Raw genomic sequence first — 22,792 nt, forward strand, 5'->3', positions numbered from 1 at the left:
GGTGGAGTGAGATTTGCTTTGAGATTCCTTCCAGCCCCAACCATTCTTGGCTCCAGAACAGGTCACTGCAGCAACAGGCTCCTACCCCTCTGCCTTAGGGCAGCCCAGGCTGACCCTCTGACAGGGACCAGCCTTACACTCACCTCCCACACCTTTTCCACCTCCCACCTGCTCCACGAGGGCTGACCCAGCCTCATCAGCTCCCTCCCTCCCTGAGCCCAGAGCTGATGCCACAGCAGCAGCCCCAGCCCTGCCATCCCCCGTGCTGGGCACGCTCTCATCTCATACAACAGCTCCATGTGTAAGACCAGCAGCTGAGTGCACCCACAGCAGCTGCCCCCCTCCCTGGGCAGGGGCAGAAAGCACCAGCACAGACATGCTAGAGGCAGAGTTTATTACACTACGCAGGCTAAGAACCCTGGGCAAGGCCCCACATGGGTAAGAATCGAACCAGCTCTTTATCAAAAAGTTAATACTATAGTCAACCCCAATCTCCTTTGGTCATTACAAAGCAAGAGAAATATTAAAAGAACAGTATTTATACACAGAGGGAAGCTGAAGAGAGTCTGTCCAGCCCTTTCCCCCCACCCCAATCCCAGCACATTCCGGTGCTCAGTCTTGTGTCTCTCAGGAGCAGCAGAGTATCAAATCTTCACAAGATGTTGGGTTGCTGGGGTTTTATTATTATTGTCATCAATAAAAGCAATAATTACCAAGAGCTGCCATTCCTGTTCCTCCCCAGGGAGGGCAGAGGGGCAACAGCAGCTCCCCCCTGTGTGCCCCTCCGGTGCAGGGGATGGCCGTGTGTCCTCTCGCCAGCGCACACACGGAGCACGGCTGGCACGGGCCACGTGGTCTCTGATCCCTCGTTTGTACACAGTCTTTTAAAAAAAATATTGTATTATAATAATAATATGAATTTCTCTTTCCGTTTTGTGTCTTCTGGAAAAAAAAAAACAACAAAAACAAACAAAAAAAAAACCAAACGAAAAAACAAAACAAACAAAAACAAAACCAAAAGGAAGTGTCAATCGTCCGTGAGGTCCTGCACAAAGAGGACTTCCGTGTGGCTGAGTCCCGCCTCCTGCAGCGTCGGGGGGTTGGGCCACTCCTCTGTAGGGAGGCAGGGCAGGACACGGCGAGGGAAGTTGGCCTCAATCTGGAACTTCTCAGGGCTTTCTTTCAAGGAGAACAGGAAATCGTGGATCACCTGGGAAAGAAGCACAGAAATAATTGCCAGCTGGGGGAGCAGTGACACAGCCAGAGTGAATCCCTGGCATCTCGTGGGGGAAGGCTCCCAAATTTGCACCATCACTGCACTGTAGACCTGAGACAGCCATTTCCTTGGCACACATGAAACTGGGCTTGGCACAGAGCACTGGGAAGACCAGACACTTTTGACTCTTCCTACACCTTTATTTCATAGGGAGCAGTGGAATTATAATAGAATGTATATATTCTATATAATTATAGAATGTTAAGGGTTGGAAAGGACTCAAAAGTTCATCTAGTCCCACTCTGCTCTGTCATGGGCAGACACCTTCCAGCTTTTCAGGAGGCAAAAAAAGCTTCTGCCACTTTTTCTGCTCTTCCAAGCTGGTGGAACCAGGCCCTATAGCACTCTCCTTACCAAGGAGCAGCTCTGACTGTCAAGGCTCTCAGCAAAGGTCACCATTTGGCAAGTCCAAGGGAAAAAAGCCACCTGCAAGTCTCTTTACACCCATGTTCTGGAAGGCCCCTCAGCTCTGCCCCAAGCTCACCGTCAGTGACTGTGTGAAGTGGAATCGCCGCTCCACTCTGGAATCGTTGGGCAGCTTGAAAATGATCTTGACACTCTCTGGGTCATCGGGATGTGGCTCTGGAGGAAGGCATTCTGACCTCCTCTCCTTCTCCTCCTGCAGTGTCTGCAAGGCAAGGAGGGAGCAGGAGCAATGGCTGTGCACCCAGCTGACCTTTGTGCCTGTCCCCTGCAGCACAGCTGCTCCAGAAGCCTTGGGAATGCTCAAGCCCCAAGCAAGATAAGCAATTCCCACTGCAGGCCAGGCATCCCACAGGACACTGCAGCCCCTCCTGCAATCCCTCTGCTCTCACCTGCCGCCGCCTCTCCTCTGCCAGTTTTTGCTGCTGCACTTCCTCCTCCTTCTTCTTCTTCCTCTCCCTTTCCTCCTTCTTCTTGCGCTCCTTCTCCTGGTCTGCACGCAGGGATGCCAGGTACGCCTCGTCCTGCTGCTGCCTCAGCACTTGGGTTTGGTTCCTCTCTTCCCTGCAAACATGAGTGGGAAGTGGTCAGGGCTAACAGGCCCTGAAGGGAGGGGATGGCAGGCTGAGGGCAGGCCCAAGGGTGCAGGGACAGCCTCCAACTCATAGAAGCACACAGCAGGTAATGCCTTGGGGTACCACAAGCTCCCAAAAGGCCAAGCCAGGTCCCCACAGTCTCTCACAATTAAACTGCTTCCCAAGGGTGGGTAGCCCTTTAAAAGGCTTCTGAACCTCTGCAGCTTGGCAGAGCTGACAGACAGCACAAGAACAATGCCCAAGATTCCTGCCTCGTATCTGAGACTCTTCCTGGTTTCATCTCCTTCAAGTAATTCCTTGCCCATTTCATAAACTGGAACGTGTTACTGGGTCCCCACACAGGGCATGGGGCAGAGAAGGGACAGACAGAAGTCAAACAGTAGGATCCTGTTTTGGATGCAACCTGTACATCCCTAAGAGTCACCAGGGACTTGTGAGGCCCCACCAGAAAAGCAGCCAGAGCTCAGCACAGCCAGCCCAGGCAGCAGCACACAGCTGTGGACACCAGCTCCCACTTGGATCCTACTGGTTATTTTCCAAGCTTTCCCTGCAAAGCTCCAGCATGCCAAAGGTGTGCTCCAATTGCAGAGAACAGAGTACTCACATCCACCTTTCAGTGGTGGGATTGTGTGTGCAACACATCTGGCTCCCTGGCTATAAGATGGCCTGAATGTATGGACTGATGGTGCCCCTGGTAAGAGGAGAGCCCATGGGCTGTGTTACAGAACGGGAGGTGCTGAGCTATGTGCCTACACACGGTGTCTGGGGGAGGCAGGGGACAGAGCAGAGCCTGCCTCAGCACGGTTTGTGCTGCTGGAGCTCTGGTCCCACCGTACCTTTCCAGGCGCTCGGACACCAGGTACGTCTGGTTGGCATCCATGATGAACATCAGCTGGTTGATGAGGTCATCAGCCTGGATGAGGCCCTCCAGCCGCCCAACCACCGTCATCCTGCGGTCCTTGAGCATGATCACGGCCAGGAACGGGTACGTGTTCTCCCGCAGGGCCTGCGACACTGAACGGGCACAAACGTCACCACCCCTGACACGAGGGCCACCAAGGGTACAGCACAAGGGCTCCCCATCACTGAGGGCCAAGGAAAGCACCTTCCCCAGATGTTCTCTTTTCCAAGGCAAAAAAGGCCTCAGGCTCCGTTTTGAAAATTAAACCCTGTAAGTTAGCAAAGGGAGGAAATGGCATTGGGAGCACAAAGACTGATGGGAAAAAACCCAAGCTTTCAAATAACCAAAAAAGGCTCTTCTAACTCAAGCAGGAAGGAAGTAAATGGCTCTGAATGCCCACTGAAAATGGGACAAAGTCATGGGTTTAAACTGCAGGAAAAGAAACACGGGACAAGCATTTGCTCAGGTGATTAGGGATGGTTGGACTCTGGAAGAAACTGTCATGGGGGAGATGGCAGTATGTCCACATTGAACATTTCTGAACAAAGTTAGGCTGGCTCTGCTGGAGGCAGGCTCTGTCTGAAGCAGGGAATGGAAGAGATGATGTGCTTAAGTTACTGTTCATATATGGCTGTTGATCCCCTCCTTGAAACACACATGGAACATCATGCAACTTGGAGCCTCTGTTACCAATGGAGCCCCCCAAACGGAATCAGAGCAGCTCAGGGATTTCATGGAAGGTCATGATCCCTTCCAGCTCTTCTTCCCAGGCTGTGACTCCAAAGCATTGCAGCAATGAAACAGGAATTAGTCAAAGATTGCCTCCTCAGAGAGCTGTTCTCTCAAGTTGTTGATAACTTGGAGCAGAACTATGGAGCCAAGACTGACCCAGATGTAGCATTTTCCTGACCATGAAGCAGAAATGGTGGAAACAACACAGGAGCCATGAACAGAACTTTAGGAAAAGGCTCCACTTGCAGCAAATCCTTACCAAACTGCTGTCTGGCCAGATTATCAACAGCTCTCAAACACTGCGGGCTTTTGAGGAGACACAGAGATTGGCTGTGGATTAAGGTGACTGTCTCAGAAAGGGAAAAAATGCACCTAACAAGTCCTTCCTGGCCTCAGGCATCACAGGAGGCAGGGTTAAGGACAGATCTAGTTGGATACTTGTTTCTTCACTCAGTTTATTCCCAGCACACACCCACCAACTCCCACTGAGACAAGGCACTGAAAGCAGCCTAAATGCCCACAGCAATGAGCACAGAACTACAACTGCCCAGAAACAAAGAACGGTGGAGGTGAAGATCAGAATGTATTTCCTTGGCATCCAAACCTTTGAGATACCCCAGGAAACCAACACATGTATTTTCCCAAGCAATCCTGAAATCTGTTCTATTTTGTGCAAATAGACAAGAGTGTTTTACATGTGTAAATCTGCCAAAGAGCATCTGGCTTGTTCCAGAGACAGGAGGGGACAGGTAAAGCCCAGGAGGGACACACTCACCTCTGTATCCCTCTGGTTTATTGGTTGAGCAAGCCCAGAAGAGCATTCTAGTGTTGATGAGGGTGATGACCTCAGGTGCACACAGTGTATTGCTGGGGGATGAGAAGAGACCACGTGAGGGAAGCTGCATTTCAAATACAGGGACAGCTATTTGGGAAATTCTGCTACCTACCGGCAGAACTCGTCTGTGTCCTGGTGGTCATCCCCGTGCAGATAAACCAACAGGAAGCGCAGCTCCCGCTTGGCATCGTTCAGTGCCTTGGCAAAAGAGCAGAGCAGGTCGAGTTACACAGGATCTGGGCAAGGGGAATGCAGCACCCACAAGGCCTGGGTGACCCAGGCCTTTACTCTGCCACTGGAGTGGATTTAGTGAAGCAGCAGTGGAGGATGAACCTGCCAGACCTTCTAAATGAGCCTTTATTTAAGAGGGCTACAGTGGTGTTCTCTCATATCCTCTCAGGATGTGGCTTTGGGGAACACTGAACTCAGAGTGAAACTGGGTAGGCAATGACAGGGACTGACACCTCAGCTGCCTCACCAGACTCAGCTAGCAGTGAAGAACCTCCTTCACTCCTTGGACTCACAGTGGCCAAGGCTGAGCTTTCCCTTGAGCCTGCACAGGACACAATCCTCAGATCACACCAAATGAAAATTCTATTAAAACAGGTAATAAATAATGCTGCAGGCCTCCCAAAAACCAGACAACAGAGAAGAGAATCCCTCCCTTTCCACATCTTTAGTGTCTGGATTCCACCCACCCAGGAGCATTTTTAACAAGACCACAGGATAAGCGCACAATATGCTCCCTGTTTCACTGGCACTGAGTTTTGGTAGCCTAATCATTCCACAATTACTTGAGTTTGGATTCCAGGAATGACAGAGGAGCCTAAAAGAGCTGCAGAGGCGGTGAGCTCCATCACTGTGCAGTGTGGAGCAGACAGGCACTGACAGTTTTTCCCCAGGCACTTGGGAAGCAGTGCTGATCCAATGTCCGATGGGATGCTCTGCAGGAGACCCTTCCCTTGGCCAGGCTGAGAGCAGCTGTGCAAGAGGCAGTGTCCATGGGGATATCCCTCTTCTACAGAGAGCCCCCTCAGATCTGATCTATGGCACACTCACCTCCCATAATTTCTTAGGGGCTCCCTCTCAATTTTGAGGCCCTGAACTGTTGTGAAGTTGCATTGTGATACAAGCCCAGGCAGTTAATCCCAATTTGGTGAACAGAAGGACAGACTCTGGCACAGCACACCAGTTTATAAAAACAAAGGCAGGATTACAAAGAAAAGCTGTCGGCTACAGAGACACACAGACGGTCGAGGAACAGCCAGAGTAGCTTTGCTTTCCAACTTTGCAGGCTTGGCAAACCATCAAGCCTGGCAGACACTGGTTTCCCAATACACTTGTTCACTAGCTCTCCATTACCCTGTTAAGAGAGTTTGGGGATAAATGCTGGGCTTGTAGATGAAAAGCAATTTTGCCATGTAGGCCCTAACACCATGTGGCAAAATCACCAGTCCCCAGGACCTAGGCACCAAGACATGACACTGACCTGGCTGTAAGTTCCCTGGTAGAAGACAGGGTGTATCCTCCCATATTTTTCCTCAAACATATGAATAAACGAAATAATGTCACCCACTGGGTCGGTGACCCGACTACGAGGATCAGGGCGTATAAAACGCAGAGCAAACCTAGGAAGGAAGCAAAGGACACTGCAAATTCAGCTCACTGACTTCTTGAGGCACAGGTTTTCTTTTCTACAGATAAGTCACTGGGATTCATAAAGGGGAAAAAAGTCATAGCTGAGACCCTTGAACATTTATAATCTGAACCTAAACTGGCACCCGCTCCAAACTGATACCACTGCTACAGAACCAGCCCCCAGTGAAGATTCATCTCATGGCAGGGATCAGTAAGGATCCGAGTTCTGTGTGATTAAACAGCTTCAGCTTCCTATGAAGCATCAGGCATAAGCCACACCAACAGTAGGAGGTTTGAAGAACTCAGTCAAAGATGGGCTGTTAAAAGCCACACGGTTTTGTCCAGATAACTTTGAAAACTGCATTTCTGCTAATCCAGAACTAACAATTCCAATGTATAAAGAGTTACAGAAAGAGAACATTACACTATGAGTCCTGTGAAACTGTCATTCCTCTGAAGCTGAAACAGCTTCACTGCAAGGCAGCTATCAGTGCTGTTTAGTTCTACTGATGCACAGAAGATGCACTGAACTTTGGAAATGTCTTTAATGGGGAAAAAAAGTAATACAACAGGGAAACTGCCAAACCAGGCAGATGGCAGGACTGCTGGCTATTTACCACCACTACCATTCCCTTTTCCCTCTATCAATGCTGTAAAGGAGACAAGAATCAGTGCTTTGGGGCAGTAAAGGGAGAAGAGGCAATTGACACCAAAGGGAATAAAGCAGAGGTGTTTCCAGTTTGAGTTTTGCCATATAACGTCCAGGAATTAGGGCAGGTTAATCTGCAGCCCAGCCCAATGGGACATGACTCTGATGTTTGTCCAAGAATACCAAACAGCTGGACACTGTTTTGCTACCCCTTTGTGTGGCACTCAGACTGTACGGCTGAGTGGAGTTAGAGATCCAATTAAACACTTCATTTACAGAGCTGCAAGGTGCTCTGCAACAAGATTTATTTCTTCCTGAACAGCACAGGAACTTTACAAGGCCACAGATAATGCCAGTTAAGGAAACAAATGGAAAATCTGCCATGAGGCTTAAAGATCTAAGTGACAGAGATCCAGCCAAATCCGAGCTAGTGTGTTCCCTGATGCAGTCAATAAGTGAGTCAGCACAAACAAGGACTTACCTAAATATATCAAGTAATGTGTAATAGGTGAATCGGAATGGAAGCATTATGAAGTAGTAACCCCATCCTAACAGGCCCTGCAATTACAAATAAGGAATTAATTTTCTTAACTATACAAAAAGACTAACAGCACCAAGTCTTACAGGTGCTCGTGCATATTTGTTTGTAAAGCATTAATGAAAGTAATTCTGTATTCTAGTTAATACACATTTAAGAAAAACATTATCACTGCCACATGGAGGGGACAGTCCTTTGTTCCAATTCCACTGATCAAAAGGCTTTACTACACCACAACAAGACAGTCTATGACAAAAAAAAAAAATGTCCTCATACTGTGAATCACAGCATGGAGAAAATCTCCACAGCAGTAACAGAAACTGAAGGAATAGCGCTACATTTTGTTTTTGTAAGATAAAATATTTAGAAAGGAGATAACAGCATGCAAAGAAAACTATTTCTTTAGCTGCTTCCAAGTTCTGTATTCACAGAGAGTCAGCCAAGAAGCAGGACAAAATCCACTGTAAGATAACTTGCCCTTGGCTGTGGCCTTGAGACAACATAGCTGTAGATCCTGTGGTCAGCTGTATTGACCTGCAACGGCCGCAGTGGAGGAGGATTAAAGACACTTGGGACACCTTCTTGCTCGTTCAGTCGGTCCTGCACAGCTGCCTTTGACATAAGAAACAGCAAAGGGAGGTTTCAGGCATTTTATGGTTTTCATACTTTGGACAGTGACAGGGGTTTTTACTTGTCCACAGCCCCAGGGCACTGGATAAGCACAACTCCTGACAAACAGGAACCCGCAGTGCTCTTTTCCATGTGGAAAGCCTTCTCCATGGCAGCCAGCACACAGGCTCCACGGGAGGCCACATCCTGTGCCAGTCAAAGGATTGTTCACAGCCATAACAAGTCTGCTGTGTTTGGCTGAAACCAGCTCTGCAGGTGTGTGGAGATACAGCTCTAAAGAGCTACTTGGGTAAATCCAGGGGGGACAGATTAATTTTACTGGTAGGGCCCCTCCTCCCACAGAGGGCTGCATTTAATCCAGGGACTTGGAAAGTGCTGCAAGTCTCATTTTCAGTGGTACCTCTATGTTCCAGTTGTGCTGCTCCAGTGTGTGGCGACATTGGTCCATGGACTCTATGCCAGTCAAGTCCTAAAGAAGGAGAATAAAAGCAGATGAGTGCCAGAAGTGCTGCATCCTGACTGCTCTTAACAAGGCACGAGCACATGGTGGCAGTTACCACAACACATTATCACAATGTTTTGAAGTGCCCTGCTCTGAGTTGAAGAGCAGAGTGACCTGCAAACACACAGGAGGCCTCAAACAGGCCTTTGCACTCTTCCAGCACCAGCCAACTCCCAGTGTGCCCAAGGTCTGTCACTACAACAGCACTCAGCACAGTCAAGGGTTTAACACAATTCTGCCCACAGGCTCCACTCTGAAAAGATGTGCTGGGCCAATGTCCTCAAACATCATCTTGAACTCAAAATACTGACAAAGCATTTCTGAAAAGTCAAGATGACTGTTACTCCACTCACTGCCAGCATAAACAGAAACTAAAACCAAAACGAGCCAGGCATTACTGAAGGTGATGTTCCCAGCACCGAAGGGGAAGTAAAAAAGCAGAGTAAACAGTGTAGTAAAAAAAGCAGGAACAGTCCAACACAGGGCCTGAAACAGAAAAAGCCCAAACACACTGACAAACCTCAAAGCCAGTGGGTGTATTTTAGCCCTGTGCCAATCAGAATTTCTGCACAGGAGATCAAACAATTGTGTCTGCTATTACAGGAAACCACATCAATATCTCCTGAACAGAGACAAACGTTTGCTGAAGAGAACACCCCTGTCACTGTGCCACAGAAACATCTCTCCCCACTGCACTTGCTTTAAGGCCTCAGCAGATGTTTTCCTTGCTTTCTTGAAAAGCCCCTGACGGGCTCCTGACAGGCTGACCAGTCAAGAATGCAGGGAATTGGTTTTTTTACTGGAGAAGGATGGTGCATGTATTCCTCCCCCTGCCCCCATTCATACATTCCACATGCCATTTCCACCCGAGTAACAAACACTGTGGACAAATGCCCTATTCAATCTCTGGGCTCAGTTCAAACTTTTGAGCATTTCTTGGCTTCTTTCTCATGAAGTCTCCAGATCACCACCTTCTCTCCTATCTACTGGGCAAAAATCATTGTTTCATTCTGCTGTACAGACCCAATGAGACTGCTGAAAGCATTGTGACTGCAGAAGTTCAGAAAAAAAAGCACTTCAAGTCACTGTTCAGTGGTGTATAAATATTTATTAAAAAGTAAGTCTGCAGCAAGCCTTGCAAAGGAACAATGCAGAACAGGATTTCATAGAAGAAATAAAGCTCAGTGGACTCCTCAGCTGTTGCTGCTAGAATACCTTTGATTATCAGTTTCACCATTTAATGTTTACATTTAGCTATCTTTCTTTGAAGATGTGCTTTGCAGAGTAAAATTTAGGGTTTGTTTCCTGACTTTATTTTTTTTTATTAAATTTATTTTGCATTCTAACTTTATTTTTTCAAGCTGAATTTCTACAGCAGGCACTTCAGTGTCTTTTTATAAGGACACCATTAAAGGCACCTGCAATCTACTCAATTAATTGATTTTACAATGGAGTCACAATGTGTTTATTCCAGAGCCTTGAAAGTCTTCTGATCACCACTCCCCAATATTCTGGAAATTCTGGTGGTGTTTACAAAGTTTACAAGATTCAAAAACTCATTTACACCTTTGTCTCTAAATGCCTGGATTATCTGTGAGCACTAAGAACATCACCAAGCATTCTCTCCTTTTTAAATTATGCAAAATTCTTCTGCAGTTTTAGGTCAGAAAGCAGCAGAGCTATCAACAAGCATTTAATGAGCACTGAAACACTGCAGCATTTGCAAGACCATCTGAGCTCCACAGAGACACCAGAGCCAGCCAACTCCACCCTTCTTGACCACCACCACAGTGACAGGCAGCTCTAGCCACTTCTCAGTCTTCTACACGAGCTCTCCAGGGAGGTGAATTTCCTTTTACTTTTTTTTCTTAGCATCTTAATTCAGCTGCTCTCAACTCAAAGCAGAAGTGACAAAGCCACTCCAACAGCTCCTGCCACTTGTCTGATCAATGAGGCTGAACAATTAAACGCTGCAGGAACAGCTGCCGGCAGAGGCGGCTTTTAACACTCAGCACCTTGCTGGCTGCTGCTCTGATGTGCTCCACTGGATACACCACAGCTCCACCATGCTCTGGGAGACACACCAGGGCTCAGAATGACCCACACCCGATGGAAGGAATGGCAGGACCACAGTTCAACTGCCACTTCAGACAACTCTCGCTGGCAAACACTGATACTGGTCATTATCACCCCCAGGGCATTCCTAGGGCCCCTGCTTCACCAAGTCATGGAAACAGATCAGAAACTTGAAACTCCACATTATTTCCACTGCCTCAGCATCTCTGGTGAACTTTGATCAGCTGCAAACTTACACACATGGCAAACCAGCACATTCTTAGAATCGTCAGGGCTAAGAGAATAACCAGCATCTTCAAACCCTGCTGCTCTCATCTCTTATTAGCTGCCATCCAAGAGCATGGATCTTACAGACATAACAAGTAGTTAAAATTAGTCCCATTAAACCAGCACTCTCAAACCTTCAAATAAATCCAAGCTCAACACAGTGGCTAATATTTCTAAAACAAAATATTAAATTCCACAAATGCCAGAAAAGTTCAATAGTGCCTTCTCGACCACCACACAAAGCAAGAGTGTTATTGTAAAGCATAAGGAAGCTTTTGCTGGACGTAAGATTTGTATCTCTCACCTTTGAGACTGCTCAGAATCTTCTCAATACTGAAGCAGTGGAAAGTGCAATTTCATGTTTCAAAAGTAGAAGGAATACCCTGAGTGGACAAAGGTTGTAAACTGGACTTACGAAAGCGTCGCCTCTACAGATCCGCTCTGATGTTGAAACACAGCACAGGAGATGCAATTCCACAGCACTACCTGGCCCTGCTCTTACTTCCCAGCCCACTGCCAAATCCAGAGAATTACTTTCCAAGGGTAAAGAACATCTGAGTTCTAACTGGAAAAACACCTGAACCAAGAGTTTCTCATTGCATATTACAGCAAATGCCTTTCTGAGGGTTTTGATTGATTCACTGAGTGGGAAAGCTGCCTGGAGTTTCATATTTCCTCCTTCCCCTAAATCAGAGCCATATCCAGCCTTGAGCATTCTGTTTTCCCCAGCTGAAGTCAGAGATTATGAGTGCCAACTCTCTTGCAAATAACACTCCATTACTTTACATTAGCATATTACAATATCAGACATCAGCCCAAGTGTAATGGGCACAGATCAATAACCAGATCCTAGAAAAGCTGCTCTTCTGATTCTTCCATCTCCCAAATGAATCACATCTCCACAGCTTTCCCAAACTGTTCACAGCAAACTTCTCTCTCCAAATGTCAGGACAGCGAGGTCTTGACAGATGAAAAATTTAGATGCTTTTATTCCCTTACATTATTAGCCAGCTCTCTGGCAGTAAATGGGAGGCTGAAAGCATGCAAGAGGCTTTGTTGCTTTCAGTTCAAGTTTATCCCAGTTCTCTCTACTGTTTTTTTTCCTTTACTAACCTGGCCCAGCATGGTGCAGAGAGCTGCCTGGTCCCAGCCCTGCCCACAAGAAGGAAGCTGCTGGTTTCAGCTTTCTGCCAGCAAAGCTGTTTGTATGAGCACTCCAGAACCCAGCACACAAACAGCAGTGGGATTAATGCAGAGCAGGCACTAACACAGAGCTGTGCCCAACAGCTCAGGCAGGACAGGAGAGCACATTCACCTCTGCCTGGAAAGGTGCACTCTCCAGCAGGAGCAGGATAAACAGCTCAGGGCAACAGCATTTCACCCCAAAGAGCTGTTTGCTAGGTGAACAGCAGTCCTTGCTCAATGCTTCCCTCCCTTTGGCTCTCTATTTCACTGAGGGCCTTCTACTATTCCTTACCTCATCCTTGTCATCCTGCCTTCTTTCCTGGTGTGCTCTGCTGCTCTCAGCACAGTGCAGGGGGACAGAACCTTCTGTGGAAGGGCAGTGCTCTGTCACCATGGAATGCTGCACAGCCTACTTATGATGGCACATCACAAAGTGTGAAATCATCCTTGAAAACACTGAAATGTTTGTTCCCAGCAAAGTCAGCAGGGATCCCTGAAGGCTTTCCAAGCTGACTTGTAGCAATGTACAAATTATTTTAATGACACTTACTTAATCTCTCCAAACACCTCATTCTTCCTATTGGAGTCTGAGAAAAAAAAAATCTCTTCCAAATGGACTGATTTACTTTTGAGGAAGCAGCAGGACTCACACCTGAGCCCTTCTCAGCTAGGTGGGACACATCAGAGGAGAAGGAATCACAGTGGGGGCCGTCATTAGCCCTGGAGAAAGCTGATCCAACACACCCCAGAAGAGGGAGGATCCTGGCTGGTATCCAAGCCTTCTGGACCACAGCTTTCACATCTGGCTCTGCACAGCAGTGGTCTAAGTGAAAAAATGTCTCCCCTTGACAGCCTGAGGAATTTTTTCCCTGTGCCTCAAACCAGAGCTTGACAGGAAGCTGGACTAAAGTATGAATCCCTCCTTCTGGTTCCCTGGCAGCCCTCTGTCCATGACAACACCAGGGAGCATTGGGAAACAGGATTATTTCACTTCACAGCTGCCCACAGGGGTTTGAAAACAGCAGCAGAGGCAGTGGTAAGAGCAGCTAGTGCTACCTGTCCAGATCAAGCAGATGAGCAAGAACCAGGATCTCTCACAGCAAGAGAATGGGACATTTACATGTACAAAACCCTCACCTACTCAGAGGCAGCACAGGGACAGCAATGGCTGTCACTGCCCTGTGCCTTTTGTCTGTATTCAATCTGACTGCCCAAAGAGCTCAGTCTGCAGGAGACTTAGAGGGGACATCTGGAAAACAAGTTTCCTCCCAGGTCCAGTCATGGGAAAACAGCACAGCACGGTAATTAAGTCAGGGGGCTGTGAATCAGGTGAAGGCTTGGGAAGGCAATGAGTGGAATGATGAACACCTGCACTGGATCACCTGGGGAAGGCAGGGCCAGATGCCTCCGAGTCCCTTTAAATCTACAGTTACATCACACCAAACTTTCAATGTACAGCCTTAAAAAAAAAAATGTAAAGCAACAAAAGCAGACAAAGCACTCTTAAAAGTAATCACGGGATTTGTAAAAGAACTGCAATCCAAGGGATGCCACATGATGTCCTAGAGCTCAGAAACAAACCCAAGACACCTGAAGGTAATTTTCATTGCTCAGCACATTTAGTTACTCATCACTGAGCAACCCTAGGAATTTCAGCTGCCCAGCACTATTTTCTCCCCAGTTAACCACATCTTCAGACTGTATTTATGATCATTCATCTGCCACACAGCCCCAGGCCTCGCAAAGCAAAGGTTAAGCGACCTTGCCTGTGTTGTGTAGCAGACACAGATTAGATCATTACAGTCTCCAGCGGCGTTACCCAGTCGTGAGGGGCAGGAACCATGTTCCACAGAAACCCACTGGATAACTCTGCCTCGGTACCAGGAAAGGCTCTCCAGCTACGACAAGGAAAATTTTCAGACTAATTAAAATGGCCGGGACTTACCAAAGAGTTTTTCCTGCTAGGAGTGTACTGAGCAGCCACCTCTCAATTAGCGATGACAGAACATCGCCCCAAAGAAGTGTTAGGGGCACGGAAATCTCATTCACCCCGGCCAGGACTGGGACCACAGGTGTCTCTCCTCTCACCGTCCCCTCATGCCCAGCTCGACACCCCACTCCAGGACGGGCCTATCCGGCTCCGTGAGCCCCGTACCCCCCAGCGCCGGCGGGGCGGGCCCAGCTCAGCCCGTTCCGTGTCCATGCACCGCCTCCCCCGCTCCCACCGGCCGGCGCGGGCCCCTGGGACGCGGCACCTGGAACTGCAGCAGCTTCTCGGTCTGTTCCGCCGTCAGCTCCCGTTCCTCAGGCGCCGCCATTTTGCTGCCGCCTCTGACCCGCCGCTCCGTCACTCTCCGGAAGTGACGTCGCCCACTTCCACCCCAGCCCCACGCGGCGCGGCCAATGGCTGTTTATCGGCCACGGCCGGAACTGCCGCGCCGCATTCCGGACACAACCGAAGTGCTCTAGGGCCTGTCCGGAGATGCCCGAATCCCATCGGCGGCGCTGGCCGCTCTCGGGTGTCCCCGGCGGGCGCACGTAAAGTTCCGAAGTGTGCCGAGCACCGCTCGGGTGTTCCCGGCGGACAAACGAGGAGTTCCGAAGCGTGCCAAGGGCTGCTCGGCTGTTCCCGGAACAGGCCGGGGACGAGGGCGCAGCCTGTTGCTGTGGGAGCGGGCCCTGAGTGGGGGGGATATGAGCCGAAGACCCCCGGGAGCTGGCTGTGTTGCCGTCACCGTGGGGGCTGCCGGACACCGAGTGGGTCCTGCCCGGGCACCTCCGGTCCCGTGGGGTGGGTCCTGCCCGCTACCTCTAGTCCCGCCGGGTGGGTCCTGCCCGGCACCCCTCGTCCCGCTGAGCCGCCCGTTTGCCGGGCCCAAGATGGCGGCGGCCGCTAAGATGGAGGAGGCTGTGAGGGGCCCCCGCTCCCACCCGCAGCTACGAGCGCCCGCGTGAGGGGTCGGCGCGGCGGGACCGCGGCCAGTCGAGCCCCGGGGAAGGCAGGCGGGCAGCCCCGGCTCCCCGTGCCCGCGGCGGCTGGCGGAGAGGCGGGACGCGCCCGCGGGTCCGCCCCGGTGCTGATGTCAGCGCGGCTGCCCCGCCCGCCGCCGCAGTGACAGCGACAGCTCCGCCCGGGCACAGTCGGGCCCAGCCCAGCCGAGCCGCGCAGCCGGACCGGGAGCGGCGCCGGTGGGCCGGTCATGGCCGACGACTTCGGCTTCTTTTCCTCATCTGAGGGCGCTAGCGCCGAGGAGGACCCGGCCGCCGCCTTTCTGGCCCAGCAGGAGAGCGAGATCGCGGGCATCGAGAACGATGAGGGCTTCGGGCCGACCGACGGCGAGGCGGCCGCCGCCCCGGGCGGGCAGGCGGCCCCGCCGGAACAGGGTGAGCACGCCCGCGGGGGCCGCCCGGCCGCTCTCCCGCTGGCTGCGGGCGGGCTCCCGACCTTGTGGGGTAACGGAGGGCTGTGCCCTCTTCTGCCCCGAAGGCAGGGAAGGGTCCTCTGGGCCGCATCCACGCGGGGCTGGGGTCACTGGGGGATGCACGGCATCCCCGGTGGGTGATGGAGTCTGTGCTGCACCTCATAGGCCGGTGGCGGGCTGACCCTGTGGGCCAGGCTGGCATCCTAGCAAGGGTCGTCTGGGCCTGTACTTATGCCCAAAGGGCTCCTCGAACCTCGGGGATGTGGGGTGAATCCTGAGTTGGGATGTGCCAGCCGTGGGGCGGTTTCTCCCCCTTGTGCTGGGTTTTCCGGGTTGGATGGACTCCCGACTCCATGTTTCAGTGCTCCCAGCTATGGCAGTGTAAAAAGGCATCCAGGCGGCACTGAGGAGCAATGACAGCCTTGTCACTGTCCCCACAGAGAGGAGAGCCCTTTGGGATGCAAAATGGAAGACATTGCCATTGGGAACGTTGTGGTCCCAGGCCCTGCAGGTAGAATGTGCTAATTCTGCTCTCTTGTCTCCAGTCTGCAGGGGCTTTGGCATCTGCTCTCTGTATGGACATGGGGGCACTGTAGCCACAGGGCTCTGACTCCTTCCCCTAACCCAGCCCCACAGGGTCTCCTCACGCTGTCTGTGGAGGGGTGGTTGCAGGGCTCTGCACACAGGGCCATGGAGGCAGATCTGGGCCTGGAGAGGTGTTGACAGCCACAGTGATAAATGCAGTTAGACAGGCTGGAGCTGGGTGCAGTCATGGGGCTGAGCACTTTGGGGACAGTGCTGGCCCGAGCTGTGTGTGCTGTGTCTGTGCCTGCAGCTGGCTGGCCAGGAGAAGCCCTGTGGTCACCGGGGAAAGCTCAGGGCTTGGAGCGTGACTCCTTCAAAGCCTCTTCTCTCCTGGCAGCAGAGAGCCCCCTGCCTGGGCTGGCTTTGTGCCCCAGGTGTGGGTAGATGGGTGGGTAGATGGGTGCCTCATTACCAACCCTGACCCTGCAGCTCATCCCAGGTGGGCTCCAAGGACCTGGGCCTGCAGGCATGTCCTCCTGTCCTGGTGGAGCACAAGCAGTGTTTCCATGGGCTGTGTCCCTGGAGAGGTTCCTTGGCACTTGGCTGGCAGCTCTGGGATCAGCTGTGTCCATCTGCAGGCTGGGGTTGGTCAGGTTGTGTTTCTACAGTCAGAGCAGCAGCCTATGTCAGTTTTGTGCTGGAGCAGTTTCCCTAATCTTCAGATAAGATTAAATACCAGTGAAGACACCATAAAGACATAAATGCTTGGAGAAGTTTGTGTGGGAGAGTGAGAGGTGCTTGCTGAATCCCACCAAGGACAGTACACTGGGAGGATGTCATGCCATGGGTGTGCTGGGCTGAAAAAGGCACAGACAAACTCCCAGGAGCTGATCTGATGTAGTTTCATGAACACCAGCCCCTCTGGGATCACCTGCAGCTGCCATAGTTGTGTTTTTTCTTTTCTCTTCCTTTTTCTTGATCAGGTTTCCAGAATGGAGGAGCCACTGTCAATGGAGATGTCTTTCAGGTGAGAGCTCAGCCTTTTGCTGGCCCAGGGCTGCTAAGGAAGATTGGGTGGGTGTGGGGCCAGCAATCTGTTGTTCTGCCCCCAGCATTGACTGGAGTTTGCTATCCAGCTGCAGAACAGCTACGGTGCTCCTGGAAAGGTCTGGGTCTCCCGTGGGAGTCCTGGCTGCTCCATTCTCTTTGAAGAGAAGATGTGTCCCACCTGCCATGATCTGCCCCACATCTGTTTGCAGGTGGCTTGTGCCATGAAGGAGTGCCTGGGCCCTAAGAGCAGGTGACAAATCGCCCATTCCCCAAGAAGTCCCCTCTCTCCAGCCTGGGTAGCTTCTGGAGGCCTCTGGGGCAGGCAGGAGCATCTCTTGACAGAGGCTAGAGACAGAATAGGGCTGCCATGGGACTTGGATCTCCCATGAAAACTACTTGCCTCGTGGCTGGGGGTTTTTGGGGGGACCCACCTGGGTCTCAGATCCCTTTGGGAGCCTGAAGCCCAGCTCTGCTGTCAGCAGTGCCAGCCTCTCACAAGCCCTTCACCTCACTTGGTGCCCAGCAGTGGGGCATATGCGCTGCCCGGGCCTGGTTTACAGCATGATGATCGCATCAGGAATGGGACAGACTTAATTAGATTGTGGATCTTGGAAGAAAGCTGTAATCCCATTGCTGAGCTTGGTGTCAGACTGGGCATGTGGCCAGTGGAAGGTGTTAAGGGAGGTGCTGGGCCTGGCAGAGCCCTTAGCTCAGACATGAGGGATGCAGCTCAGTCCCGGAGCTGCCTGGGCCCCAGTGAGGACCAGGAATCCCTGGGGAGCAGTTCCAAGGGCCATGTCTGCCCTCTGCAGTGGGGCTGCCCAGAGGATACAACAGCTGTGGTGGCAGCGAGCAGCAAGTCAAGGAGGGAATTGCTGGGAAGGCTTCAGGTGACAGGGCCTGAGGCTGGGAGAGCAGCTTCAGCAGCACTTTGGGAACACTGTCCCACATGTCCCAAGCTGTCACCCTTCCTACCTCCTATCTTGGCTTGTCAGTGCTGGGAGTGTGGAGTCCTGACTGCTGCCAGCCCTTGGAGGTGGCTGGGCTGGGCTCTTGGAAGCACTGGTGCTGATGGTGAGGTGCTCATGTGCTGCAGGAGTCCAACGGCCCCACGGATGCCTACGCAGCCATAGCCAAGGCCGACCGGCTGACCCAGGAACCCGAGAGCATCCGCAAGTGGAGAGAGGAGCAGAAGAAGCGCCTGGAGGAGCTGGGTGAGACCCAAGGCCATGTGTAGCCCCCTGTGCTTGTGGCACCTTGTGACATGGCGGTCAGGGCCCTTGGGGTCCCTCACCTCTTGGTGACCCTGCTGCATCCCAGAGAGATGTCTCTTGCCTCTGCCAAAGATCTGCTGTCCTTGGGGCAGTGGTGCTTCTTGGGCAGTATTGGTGGGGACTGGGGATGGGTGTGAGGGGCTGCAGCTGTCCTGCCTGCTGAGGGCCTGCTCAGCACACCCAGCAGGTGCCAGAGTGGTTGATGGGCTCTGTCTCACTTGGGCCTTAGATGCGGCATCGAAGGTGACTGAGCAGGAATGGCGTGAGAAGGCCAAGAAGGACCTGGAGGAGTGGAACCTGCGTCAGAATGAGCAGATGGAGAAGAACCGAGCAAACAACAGGTATGTCAGGGTCAGCATGGCCAAAAGGACTGCCTTCCTGGGATGTTTGAGGGCCTCTTTCCCCATAGTGGGGTCCAGCCCTGGAGGGACAGAGCTTTGCCAAGCAAGGGGAGAGTCCCCAGGTCTTGGAGTGGCTCTGGTGGCTGTGCAGAGCCACTCTGGCTGGAACCACACTGGGATCACCCTGGGATCTCAGTGCCTCCTGCCCCTGCATGGGGCTCACAAGGGGGACAGGGTTGGGCTCCAGGTTCTCCTGGTGTGCTGAAGTGTGTGGGTGACTCTTTGGGAGGACTAACCCCCTCTGTTCTCTCTTTCTAACCCTCTGGCTGCCTGTCGCTCCGCTCCGCTCCACTCTCTCTCTCTCTGTGCCCGGGGCTAGGATCGCTGACAAAGCCTTTTACCAGCAGCCGGACGCCGATGTCATTGGCTACGTGTATGTGCCTCTTACAGACCATATCCTGCCCCAAAGGCTCTGGGGGTTCCGGCCCCAGCACTGCCTGCCCAGCCAAGGGAAGGGGGGAAGCTGGGAGGTACTGGCCTGGTGAGGTACCAAAGGGAGGATGATGCAGCTGAGTGTCTCCAAATTGTGGAGTTTTAGGAGATGAGTGGAGCTCCTAGAAATGTCTCTGTGGGAGCTGGTTGAAGATGCAAAGCCATGGGCTCTTATGCCTCTTCTTGGGGATGGCTCTGTGGGGGTGAAGTCTTGGGAGCAGGCAGATACTCCTGCACCCCTGGATGAATGATGTTTTGGATGAGTGCAGCCAAAGGCAGACTTGAGCATTGTGTGTCTCTCAGTCCTAGGGGACACTGAGCTCATCAGCTGGAGAAAAGGGACGGGAAGCAGGAACATGAGGGTTTTTAAGACAGAAGGAAGAATCTCCTTGGAAAGGGCTCTGCCAGTGACAACCCTCAATATCTTTGCAGGGCCTCGGAGGAAGCATTCCTGAAGGAGTCCAAGGAGGAGACCCCAGGCTCTGAGTGGGAGAAGGTGGCCCAGCTGTGTGACTTCAACCCCAAGAGCAGCAAGCAGAGCAAGGATGTCTCGCGGATGCGCTCGGTGCTCATCTCCCTCAAACAGACGCCCCTGTCCCGTTAGCTGTGCCTGGCACAGCCAGGAGCACAGCGGGCATGGCTGGGCTCACTGAGCCAGGTGGCTTCAGGGGCCGGCCCAGGAAGGGCCTCCCACCCCCTGCTCCGTGATCTGCGCCTTGGCTGTGCTCGAGTCACTGGTTGTATAACTCTCCCCATGGTTTTCCTTTGCTTAAAAGGTGCATTGGTCTCTTTTTACACTTATTTATAAATCACTGTGGCATTTCCCCGGGAAGCGGCACTGGGTGGCAGAGCTGAGTTAGTGGGGAAGCCCCAGCCCAGGCTCTTCAGGACTTTATGTCTGAGGGCCTGGCTAAATGAGCAGAAAATATCCCATCTTGTGTTCCCCACTTCAGCCCTGTGCTGGGAATAAACCTGCCTGCAGCTGTCCTGGCAGCCCCATGTCCAGGCTTCAGTCCTAGCCCTGAGGCAGGGATCCCAATGGGATCCTGGGCTGCTGTCTGCCTTTCCCATGGGATTTAGAGCAGAGCTGGAGCAGGGTTGGGAGGGTGGAGAAACAGCCCTGGCTTGTCTCCACACTGCTGGCTCCTGCAGGGAGCATGGCTAGAGCATGGCATTGCCAGACTGGCAGGGACTGAGGAATGTGAGTACAGGTGCCCAGGTTGGGCCTGGACTGCCAGTGGCTGCCCCAAGCCCATCAGAACTCTGCCCAGCCTGGCTATGCCCCACAAAGTTGGTGCACTCCAGTGTCCATGTCCCATCCATCCTGCAGTGCTGGCAGCACAGTGGTGTGGGCCCCTGGGAAGGGACTGTGGGGGGAGTGTTCAGGATGTTTCCTCTCCTTCCCCCATGAACACCAGCAGTTGGGAATGTGGGATTCCAGGCTTTGGGTACCCTTGGGCTTTGCTCTGCTCCTTCCCTTGCTACCAGAATGGGAGATGGAGGCTGTGTAGTTGCAGGGAAGGAGGTAGGAAGGTCCAGCTGCTGTGGGGCAGGTCAAACCTCCATCTTCCTAACCCAGGGGCCCAGAGCAGGGTTGGGCAGAGTTCTGGTGCTGGGGCTTGTACTGGCCCTGAGAACAACCTGCACATCTGTCTGCAGTTGCTGTGCCCCCTGGATTTGCCCACCTAAGGCAGTGTGGGGAGATGCCTCAGTCCTGCTCCCTGCTCAAACTTTTCCTCCTCTGCTTGGCAGGGATGGCACCAGTCCTGGGAACCTGCACAACTCCCAGGTAGCAGGAGAGGGACAGCCTTGAGCTGGTGCTCTGGGTCTGGCTTGTTGAGGGCTTGGGAAGGGCTTGCAGCATCTTGGGAGGACATAGAGCAGAGCCCACAAAACATTCACTTGAACCCTTCTGCAGAGCCCTGCTCAGCTGGAAATCAAGTGTGCAGAGCTCTCCTGCCCTGCAGCTGTGGCTCCAGGGCCAGAATGTCACCAGTCCTGCTGCTGCAGCTGTGGGGGGTGCCTGGGCACCCACAGCTCTGGGGCATGATCTCACCAGTGGGCTGGGAAGGTAAATGGGTGTGTAGGAATCACTTGCTGTTGTGTTTTGGGACTGTGCCCCCTGCCCATAGGGCTGATCATTCCTGCCCGGCCCCCTGAGCTCCAGCATGCGTAGGCAGCTCTGCTGTGCTGCAGGACACCTGGGGACTCGGCTCCTGCCTCAGCCTTGCATTGCAGAGCAGCAGGAAGCACCCCTGGCTACCTGTGGGGGACAATGTGCCCCCTGTGCTCTGTCCCTCCAGCCCCTGCAGGCAGCTGGGCCCCTGGGTGCCCCAGCTGCCATGTGCTCCGTGTCAGGCCGGGGCAGCTCTCGGGGAGCCGTGCCCACAGCTGTTCTACATCCCCTCGGCTTTGGTATCTGTGACTGTCCAAATTACCTGTTACAATAAACCAACATCTCCAATCCTACAGGGCACTGTTGTATTTCTGCATTAGGGATGCACGCTGTGTTTAGGAGAACCTACAGCCATGAAGCCTTGCGTGGAAAGGATGGGGCTGGAGGAAGAACATCCTACAGGAAAAAAAGGAGTGAGAGGAAGGCTGGAGGGTTTGTTCTCGGATGGGGCCAAAGCAGTGGCAGCAGGACCGGGGCTTGGCTCTGTCCCCTAGGAACTGCAGGCTCTGACTTGTCCAAGCAGGCTGAGCTGCTCCCTGTCCACTGCACCTTTCTCCAGCTGCCAAGGGCTTGTGCTCATGGATCTGCCCACCTGCTGCTCCTCACACCCCTGCCCCAAACTGGCTGGGCTGGAGGTGCCAGTGAGGCAGGCAGAAGCAGTTTCCTCTGGGAAGGATGTCCTGTGCAGGCAGCTGTTAGAGCAGACAGGCCCTGGGCTCCCTGTGCCAAGGTGAAGCTCACCCTGCTCAGCACTGGTGATGGCTTGTTTCCCACCCTCACAACTCAGATGAGCTCTGGTGAGCAAGAGCCTTCCCTCTCTCCTTGCCAAGGCCCGCCAGCACAATTCCCTGGACAGGACAATCCACGTGCTTGTTTGCAGATGGAGGGATCACCCCTCAGGCCATCCTTACAAGGGCTCAGGGCACAGACACCAACTCACAGAACAGCACCTGGAAGTAGCCCAGGCTGCTGGGTGAGGTGTTTCAGCACAGGCAGAGGTGTCTGTGCCCCTTCCCCTGCAGATGTGAGCTGCTGCAGCCACAGTGCAATGAACAGAGACTCCGGCCCCACATCCTCCCAGCTCTGTGGCCCTAGCATGGGAGAACAAAGTCTTGTGGATCACCAAACCCCTGGTATGATCCAAAGCCAACAGTGAGACTGTGTTGGTCAGGACACAGGCAGGGCAGGTCCCCTGGAGAAGGTGTTGCTGACTCCCCAGCAAGAACAGCCAAAGCAGCACCACATCTCAGAGAACACAGCCAGA

General features: G+C 52.6%; 2 protein-coding genes across 3 annotated transcripts; one reads left to right on the forward strand and one right to left on the reverse strand.

The window, feature by feature from the left end:
• Window positions 1-377: 377 nt before the first annotated feature.
• FAF2 (Fas associated factor family member 2) lies at window positions 378-15,252 on the reverse strand. The gene is made up of 11 exons (XM_066560341.1): window positions 14,504-15,252; window positions 8,619-8,687; window positions 8,066-8,200; window positions 7,532-7,608; window positions 6,253-6,391; window positions 4,876-4,961; window positions 4,704-4,795; window positions 3,132-3,309; window positions 2,092-2,263; window positions 1,761-1,904; window positions 378-1,210 (listed from the first exon to the last, which is right to left on the reverse strand). Exons 1-11 carry the CDS (start codon window positions 14,564-14,566, stop codon window positions 1,028-1,030), a joined length of 1,338 nt encoding a protein of 445 aa, XP_066416438.1. The 5' UTR covers window positions 14,567-15,252; the 3' UTR covers window positions 378-1,027.
• A 115-nt stretch (window positions 15,253-15,367) lies between these two features.
• CLTB (clathrin light chain B) lies at window positions 15,368-21,821 on the forward strand. Of its 2 annotated transcripts, XM_066560098.1 has the most exons (6): window positions 15,370-15,632; window positions 17,179-17,222; window positions 18,342-18,459; window positions 18,749-18,860; window positions 19,240-19,293; window positions 19,785-21,821. In XM_066560098.1, exons 1-6 carry the CDS (start codon window positions 15,449-15,451, stop codon window positions 19,954-19,956), a joined length of 684 nt encoding a protein of 227 aa, XP_066416195.1. In that variant the 5' UTR covers window positions 15,370-15,448; the 3' UTR covers window positions 19,957-21,821. The 2 variants fall into 2 exon arrangements, with proteins under 2 accessions (XP_066416196.1, XP_066416195.1); XM_066560099.1 differs by lacking the exon at window positions 19,240-19,293 and having other exon boundaries at window positions 15,368-15,632.
• Window positions 21,822-22,792: the final 971 nt, after the last annotated feature.

Source organism: Molothrus aeneus, chromosome 15, assembly GCF_037042795.1.
Source record: "Molothrus aeneus isolate 106 chromosome 15, BPBGC_Maene_1.0, whole genome shotgun sequence".
Lineage (NCBI taxonomy): Eukaryota > Metazoa > Chordata > Aves > Passeriformes > Icteridae > Molothrus > Molothrus aeneus.

Excerpts from the sequence above, each read along its gene's own strand:
- FAF2 (XM_066560341.1), bottom strand. The coding sequence starts at position 14,566 with ATGGCGGCGCCTGAGGAACGGGAGCTGACGGCGGAACAGACCGAGAAG. Across the intron at positions 8,688-14,503 it reads AGAAGCTGCTGCAGTTCCAG|GACTTGACTGGCATAGAGTC; the intron begins GTGCCGCGTCCC and ends CTCCTTCTTTAG. Across the intron at positions 1,905-2,091 it reads CAGAGGAGAGGCGGCGGCAG|ACACTGCAGGAGGAGAAGGA; the intron begins GTGAGAGCAGAG and ends CTTGCCTTGCAG.
- CLTB (XM_066560098.1), top strand. The coding sequence starts at position 15,449 with ATGGCCGACGACTTCGGCTTCTTTTCCTCATCTGAGGGCGCTAGCGCC. Across the intron at positions 15,633-17,178 it reads GGCGGCCCCGCCGGAACAGG|GTTTCCAGAATGGAGGAGCC; the intron begins GTGAGCACGCCC and ends TTTCTTGATCAG. Across the intron at positions 19,294-19,784 it reads GCCGATGTCATTGGCTACGT|GGCCTCGGAGGAAGCATTCC; the intron begins GTATGTGCCTCT and ends ATATCTTTGCAG.